This window comes from Garra rufa, chromosome 22, assembly GCF_049309525.1.
Source record: "Garra rufa chromosome 22, GarRuf1.0, whole genome shotgun sequence".
NCBI lineage: Eukaryota > Metazoa > Chordata > Actinopteri > Cypriniformes > Cyprinidae > Garra > Garra rufa.
Genome location: NC_133382.1, coordinates 3817297 through 3825939, shown reverse-complemented (window position 1 = coordinate 3825939; position 8643 = coordinate 3817297). Strand labels below are relative to the sequence as shown.

General features: G+C 33.8%; 1 protein-coding gene across 1 annotated transcript; it reads right to left on the bottom strand.

Annotated features, from left to right (window-relative positions):
* Positions 1 to 1563: 1563 nt before the first annotated feature.
* On the bottom strand, positions 1564 to 7275 carry kdelr2b (KDEL endoplasmic reticulum protein retention receptor 2b). The gene is made up of 5 exons (XM_073828314.1): positions 7007 to 7275; positions 6214 to 6314; positions 4370 to 4528; positions 4027 to 4279; positions 1564 to 2272 (listed from the first exon to the last, which is right to left on the bottom strand). The coding sequence occupies exons 1-5, from the start codon at positions 7095 to 7097 to the stop codon at positions 2238 to 2240; spliced, it is 639 nt and encodes a 212-aa protein (XP_073684415.1). The 5' UTR covers positions 7098 to 7275; the 3' UTR covers positions 1564 to 2237.
* Positions 7276 to 8643: the final 1368 nt, after the last annotated feature.

Sequence of the window (8643 nt, the reverse complement as noted above, 5' to 3'; positions counted from 1 at the left end):
GTACACTACCAGTCAAACGTTTTTGAACTGTAAGATTTTTAATGTTTTAAAGAAGTTTCTTCTGCTCACCAAGCCTGCATTTATTTGAGCCAAAATAGTACAAATATATAATAGCAATTTTGAATATTTTTGGTATTATAAATAACTGTTTTCTGTTTGAATATATTTTAGAATGTAATTTATTCCCGCGATCAAAGCTAAATTTTCAGAATCATTACTTCAGTCTTTAGTGTCACATAATCGTTGTGAAATCATTCTAATATACTGATTTGCTACATTTATCAATATTTAAAACATAATTATATATATTTATATGCATATGTATTTTTTGCTTGATAATGAAGACATTTATAATGTTACGAAAGATTTCCATTTCAGATAATTGCTGTTCTTCTGAACTTTCCATTCATCAAAAAAAAAAACATGAAACAATTCTACTCAGCTGTTTTCAACAATAACAATAATACATGTTTTTTGAGCGGCAAATCAGAATATTAGAATGATTTCTGAAGAATCATGTGACTGGAGTAATGTTACTAAAAATTCAGCTTTGAAATCACAGGAATTACGTTTTAAAATATATTTAAATAGAAAGCAGATATTTTAAATAGTAAAAATATATCAAAATGTTACTGTTTTGCTGTAATTTGGATCAAATGAATGCAAAAGCTTGGTGAGTAGAAGAGACTTTTTAAAAAAAATAATAATAATAAAATCTTGACTGGTAGTGTAGTTTATTATGTAAGGCAGCAATAGGCCTAGGCTAATATTAATAATAATTACCTCCACCGAGGCCTTTTCCAGCTTTACTAAAATGTTCTTATTACAGCAAACACTGTTTAATATGTACGTTAATCTGCCATCCAGTCAAGCAATTTTATTTGCAATATTTACAACAAAAATAGAACTTACTTTTCGCCCGTTAAGATCGTCGGTTTTCGGTTCTAGTCGGACGCGTTCGGAAAAGGCACGTTCGGCCGCTCAGGCCGATTCAATCCGATTCGTGAGTGAATCTAGAAACAATTCGTTGTAGCGAACTAGCGATCTAAATCACATTCATCACAGGACATTTGATATTTCAAAGCTTCTGGTTTTTCATCTTAATTATATATTAATTGTGTGAGATTATTCAACGCCGCTTCATAAGGCCTGTAGTGATTAAAAAGGCATTACATTTTCAAAACAACCAGCGTTTCCCATAAAATCTTTATTTTTGGTTGTGCCACCATGCAAAAGCTTGATTAAAAAGCAAATCTAAAACCTGGCTGTGGTAATTTTAGTGATTAAAAAAAGGCTGATCATACAGACCAGAAATAAAATAAACATCTCACCAATAAACATGCTAATATTAATATAGTATGGGCAATACTGGTCAGGTAAAGACTTTCTGCTGAAAAGTGATTCAGGATCAATTTGTGATCAATGAGTTCACATTCCAGCAAATTGCACCATTTTACACCAATCGAAAACAAAAACCCCCAAAGCAAAGCAAAGCAAAAACAAAACATTTTCAGAAAAGTATATTTTTTTAAATCCTAAAAAATAAACTGCGTTATCTGTGAGAACATTTGTACAATTTATTTTTTGGTTCTTTATGAAGCCATTTACAGTGATAAAGGCAGTGTCAATACTGTACGCTGACAAACAGTGGCATGGTTCCCAAAAAACTGAGCTGTTTTAAATACAAATTTGAAATTTTCCATCTTGCAAACATTGAGATTGAACCTAATTGCACGAGAGGTTTGGGAAACCACTATATTATGACTGACCTTCTTTAACAAAGGATTACTGCATTAAGAAATTGAGCAATTTCGTTCAATTTTATCCCACGGAGCAACAAATACTCCCATAATCTTTTTGAAAACATGTACATTTAATCAGATTGAAAATACTCTTACAAACTCAAAAATTCATCATAAGAATCAGTCCCTGCCTGTTTGCATTGCCACAAGAGGCAATTTTCAGCTCGTTTATGATGCCGTCGGTCAAATCATAGTACACGTTTCATGTAGAAAACTTTTTCTTTGATACAGAATAATAAAAAAAGGGTAAGACAAGATGCATAAAACAGGAATCCGAAGACTTGGTGAAGCCGTGGTTCGGCCTGGGCTTGAGTCCAGAGCTGTTCCAGACCACCTGATGTGAACAGGACTGGATCTCTTCTTTCGCAATCCGTCTCAGGCATCTTACTCGTCCTCTGCGTCCCGTGCCGCTCCGTGCGCTGCGCTCTTTCAGACTTAAGCTGGCAGACTCAGCTTCTTTCCTTTCAACACTGGGATAATGAAAAGAAACACTTGAGTTGCTTTCAACTATACAATAAGACAGCCACAACAGTCTTTGGTTAGATCTGTATATGCATGTCTTAAGAGCTCAATGTAATCAATACAACCACACAATAAAAACCTAAACTACAATGCTGATATATTGCAGCATTCTGCATTGTGATGATGGATTTACATCCTGAACCTTTATATCAATGTGTTAAAACAGTCAAGCCTGAAATGGGTGTTTCCTTACTGATTACAGTGATGTTTGATCATGGCTAGAAGTACTTTGTCACATTGATTCCACAATCAGCTGCAGTTTAAAACACTGAAATACTTAAGTTAATATTGGCTTTGATTTCCACTTGTGTTTCAGCTTTAAAACACAAAACTTGTTGTCAGTGGATTAAAATAATTCGCTGTGGTTAAATTTGTGATTCTAGATTGCATGCTCCTAAATAAAACAAAATAAAAATTGTCAGGTTGTTATATTTTTAGCATTTAAATTAGTGCTGGGCAACGATTAATCGCAATTAATCACGATTAATCGCATCCCCAAATAAAAGCTTTTGTTTATATAAGTGTGTGTACTGTGTATATGTATTATGTATATATAAATACACACACATACAGTGTATATTTTGAATATATTTACAATTAAATATTTTTCTTAAATATATTATATTATGTACAAAAAACTTGTATTTTGGATGCGATTAATCGCAATTAATCATTGGCCAGCATTAATTTAAATAAACTTTATTGAGTAAGCGAATGGATAAATGAGTGAAATAAATGTATAATTTATGTATAACATATTATAAATAATGTATAACACTTATATAGTGCTGCAAAACGATAAGTCGCGATTAATTGATTCAAAATATAAGTTTGTTTACATACTATGTGTGCGTGTACTGTGTATATTTATTATGTTTATATATAAATACACACACAATAAATATACACAGTACACACATATAGTACGCAAACAAACTTTTATTTTGAAACGGTGTGTGTGTGTGTGTGTGTGTGTGTGTGTGTGTGTGATTAATCGACTCAAAAAGTTATATATATAAAAAATGTATCAAATATATATAAAAGACGTTTACTTTGAGTCGATTAATCACGACTAATCGTTTTGCAGCTCTACAATTATATATCACAAATATATATATATATATATATAAAAATTTATCAAATATATATATATAAAACGTTTACTTTGAGTCGATTAATTACGACTAATCGTTTTACAATCGTACTCTACAATTATATATCACAAATATATATATATAAATTTATCAAATATATATATATAAAACGTTTACTTAATTACAACTAATCGTTTTGCAGCTCTACTATTAATATCACACCTAAAAAAAATTTTAATTAAATAAATAAATAAATATATATAAATTAATAAATACATAACATTTATTTCACTGCAAAAATGAATGAATTAATGATTATTATTATTATATTATTATTATTATTATTTTCAAATAAATTGAATAATTCCCTTTGGAAGATTGCTAAACCTTCTGGTTGAGAACCACTTGAACTACTTTCGTGCAATTTTCAATGCATTTTACGATCAAGTCTGGGCATTTTGGTCACTTTTGTAAACTCAAGTACCTGACCGATTAATGGAGTACTTGAGTACCATGAGTTATGTTTTTAGCATTGATCTACATCATAAGGACCATTTTGAGTATAAAGAAAGACCACATCTGAGAGGTTTTAAACCAAAAACACCCACCTTTTGTTACATAGAGATAAAAGAAATCACAGTACAGGATTGTCTGAACGATGCCGGCCACGATGGCGATCATGTCGAAGAAGCCTTCGAAGTAGAAGCGCCAGATCCAGTTAATGAGATACAGGGCGCGATAGAGGCCGAGGAAGAACAGGTAGTGAGTGGTGATGGTCTCGGCTTCTCCGGTCTTGCTGATCATGAACAGCTGTGGGAGAATGGACACGGACTCCAGATAGATGGAGAATGTCCACAGGATCTAGAATGAGGAGAAGAGGAGAATATAAATGAGAAAACTTAAGATTGACTTAATGAGGGAATGAATGTGAAAGTTTGGATTGGCTCTTACCTCCAAAGGAGAGAAGTCATGGTTGACGAGGAAGGACAGACCACCGACCGGAACGACCAGGAACTCCACTCTGAAAGTGTCGTGGTTGCCATCATATGTGGCTTTGAACTTAGCGTATATCATGTAAACCGTGGCATAGGCACATCCAATATAGATCAGCTGCATGGGGACATGCAACAAAACAATGTTACAAAAATGTTGCTTTAAGAAGTCTCTTCTGCTCACTAAGCCTGCATTTATTTGATCCAAAATTCAGCAAAAGCTGTAATATTGTGAGCTATTTTTATTTTATTTATAATAACCGATTTCTATGAATATATAGTAAAATGTAATTTATTTCTGTGATCAAAGCTACATTTTCAGGATTATTATTACAATCTTCAGTGTCACATGATCCTTCAGAAATCATTCTAATATGCTCATTTGCTGCTCAAGAAATATTTATTATTATTAATATTTGAAACAGTTCACAAGAATTCTTTGATGGATAGGAAGATCCAAAGATTTATTTAGCAAGGACGCTTTTAAATTGATCAAAAGTGATGATAAAGATATGTATGATGTTACAAAAGATTTCTATTTCAGATAAATAGAATTTTTCGGAACTTTCTATTTCTCAAAGAAACCTGAAAAATTCTAATCCGCTGTTTTCAACATAATCATAAAAATAAATGTCTTTTTAGCAGCAAATCAGCATAGTAGAATGATTTCTGAAGGATGATGTGATACTGAAGACTGAAGTAATGATGCTTAATATTCAGCTTTGAAATCACAGGAATAAATTACATTTTAAAATATGTAAAAATAAAAAGCTGTTATTTTAAATAGTAAAAATATTTGAAAATGTTACTGTTTTTGATGTGCTTTGAATCAAATAAATGCAGGCTTGGTGAGCAAAAGAGACTTCTTTAACAAAAAAAAACAATCTTACTGTCCAAAAACTTTTGACTGGTAGTGTAATATATATTATATCATGCATAGTTTTTTTAGTACATAGTTAAGTGTAGCTCTATTTTTAATATACACACTGTTAACAGAATATATTATATATATTAAAATAATATTTATCAAGAATTTTTATAAAGAATTATTTATTATATTTATAAACAACATATTTGACCTAAAAAAAAAAAAAATCGAGCATTATTTAAATATCAAATATTGTCTGACACAATAAAAACCCCTCTAATAGCACAAAATATTACAGAAACAAACATAGTACCTTATTTTAATTAAAAACAAATTACACTTATCATTTCTGTACCCTTTAAACAGAAGACAAATTTTCATCTCAGAATCTGTGTTAAAAAAAAAAATACAATGACCAAGTTGAGTTCATGCATATTCGTATTCTAGAGTAAACAAACTCTGACTGGCCATTTTAAGTTTTTGTTACAGCACAGCTTTAATAAGTAAAAAAAAAAAAAAAATTAATATTAAAAAAAAAGATATTAATATGTCGTTAGTAGCAAGGGTTTATGTGCAGCAATAGCCAAAAATGATCAATTTTTCTTTTATGCCAAAAATCATCAGGATATTAAAGATCATGTTCCATGAAGATATTTTGTAAATTTCCCACTGTAAATGTATCAAAACTTAATTTTTGATGAATAATATGCATTGCTAAGAACTTGATTTTGGACAACTTTATATGTGCTTTTCTCAATATTTAGATTTTTTTGCACCCTCAGATTCCAGATTTTCAAATAGTTCTCAGCCAAACTATACATCAATGGAAACCTTAATTATTTAACTTTATGATGCATAAATCTTAATTATGACTGCTTTTGTCGTCCAAAAGCCACATATGTGCATGTTTTGAACTTTATTTTGCTCAGCTTCACCTTCATGCTGGTGTTGTACAAGGAAATGAAGGAAGTGAGAAGGTCCAGATAGCGAGTGGTGAACACCAAGGCAAACAGAATCTGACTCTTCCCAGAGATTCCTGAAAAACAAACACCACAAAGATGCATGTGAGCACAATTCATTGCCTTTAATGCAAACCGAAACCCATTTCACACTTTCAGTTTGTTTAGTAAGTCATTAACGTGAATACGGCTGTTACAACATCAAAGTTATTGTACAATAAGGTCACAAAACAACTTTAAAATAACCCCAGAAATCTCAACAATGGCTACCAGTGTAAAATGAACAATATTCTAATGACATCCTGCTGCCACGTCAGACGGTCAAAGCATGCAATTAGAATGAATGAATGAAGTCACTAGTTATCTACAGCCTGATAACCTGACTAGAGCAAAACTCCAAAGATAAAACAGGCTTTACAACATTCAATTTCGAATCACTGTTGCTTTTGATATATATGTCATGCAACTCAATGCAACTTAATGCAACTCACTATAAAACGAAATTTAAGTTCACTGGAGCAACCCAGGAGCAATGCATCTTACATGAGTGCATTAAAACATTACATTAACAAAAAAAAAACTTGCTTATTCAGTCTAATTCAGACAAATGAGGCCTAGTGCATGAGTTTACAACACAAATGAGTGGATCAGCTGCCATATAAACAAATCACACGAACATATTTTGAGCAAAGAAGACGTTCACACAATCAAAACCAGCCCTAAACAGTGGACACTCGGCGTTTTCTAGTGAATTCGTTGTGTTTCTCACCTGCACACGACCTGGTTTTCCATATCTTCAGCAGGAGGATGATGATGGCTGCTAAATGGGAGAGATCCCCGGTCAGTCTGAATATGTTCATGTTTCTTTGGATCTGACGAATGCGTCGTTGAAATGTAACGTTATGCGGGAAGCGGCGAGAGTGTTGATCTATCCCTCTACGGCGCTAGAAACAAGGCTTTTCCCGACTGAAAGATGGCGAGAGCAGCGCGACGTGGCCCGGAGACGTGGCCAACACTATGAGCTCTCCGTACGGCCTGACAGCGGGTTGGCTGAGCCACAGGATGATGCTCGGAGTTCGTCATTGGGAGGCGAATATCTCTGGATAATAAATAGTCGATTGTAAACACAGTTGTCTTCCTCAAGGGGGCGAGCGGTGGCTCCCAAAACTAAGTGTACATTAAAGGAGAAGTTCACTTTCAGAACAAAAATGTACAGATAATGTACTCACCCCCTTGTCAGCCAAGATGTTCATGTCTTTCTTTCTTCAGTCGTACGGAAATTATGTTTTTTGAGGAAAACATTTCAGGATTTCTCTCCATATAAGGGACTTCTATGGTGCCCCTGAGTTTAAATTTCCAAAATGCAGCTTAAAGGTTGTATCAGCGATTTCTAGCCTAAAACATAAAGTGTCAATTTCAGCTGACCTTTCATCACGATCCGCTCGCTGCCTGACCCATAAATTGTCTGTGAAAAAACCGCGTCTCTCTGGTCAGCCTAGGGTCTGAGATATGCCAAAAAAAACAATCGGCGCTATCAACACACCACAGATAACCAAACAGTGCTCCAACCAATCAGCGTCAGGGGTTTGGTGTTGTGGACTTTCCTACTGGTGCTGGGATGTGAGGGAGGCGGGGCGAAAATCCACAACACCAAATCCCTGACGCTGATTGGTTGGAACACTGTTTGTTTTTGTGTGGAAAGGTTGGTAGTGCCGATTGTTTTTTTGGCATATCTCGGACCCTAGGCTGACCAGAGAGACGCGTTTTTTTCACAGACAATTTATGGGGCAGGCAGCGAGCGGATCGTGATGAAAGGTCAGCTGAATTTGACACTTTATGTTTTAGGCTAGAAATCGCTGATACAACCTTTAAATGCAGCTTCAAAGGGCTCTAAATGATCCTAGCTGCGAAAAAAGGGGTCTTATCTAGCATAACAATTGGTTATTTTCCAAAAAAATTTAAAAAAATAAATTACAATTACATACTTTTTAACCTCAAATGCTCGTCTTGTCTAGCTCTATGTAGAGATTAAAAAGTATATCAATTGTGCATGTTTTTAGAAAATAACCCATCGTTTTGCTAGGTTAGATCCTTCTTTCCTCGGCTGTGATCATTTAGAGCCCTTTGAAGCTGCGTTTTGGAAGTTCAAACTCGGGGGCACCATAGAAGTCCATTATATGGAGAGAAATCCTGAAATGTTTTCCTGTAGAAACATCATTTCTTTACGACTGAAGAAAGAAAGATATGAACATCTTGGATGACAAGGGGGTTTTATACAGATAATGTAGTCACCCCCTTGTCAGCCAAGATGTTCATGTCTTTCTTTCTTCAGTTGTATGGAAATTATGTTTTTTGAGGAAAACATTTCAGGATTTCTCTCCAGATAATGGACTTCTATGGTGCCCC

What these genes read in the sequence shown, in the direction of transcription:
- kdelr2b (XM_073828314.1), bottom strand. Translation starts at nt 7,097, where the DNA reads ATGAACATATTCAGACTGACCGGGGATCTCTCCCATTTAGCAGCCATC. An exon ending in GAAAACCAGGTCGTGTGCAG is followed by an intron (nt 6,315 to 7,006) that starts GTGAGAAACACA and finishes TTTGTTTTTCAG; the next exon opens with GAATCTCTGGGAAGAGTCAG. An exon ending in ATGACTTCTCTCCTTTGGAG is followed by an intron (nt 4,280 to 4,369) that starts GTAAGAGCCAAT and finishes TCCTCATTCTAG; the next exon opens with ATCCTGTGGACATTCTCCAT.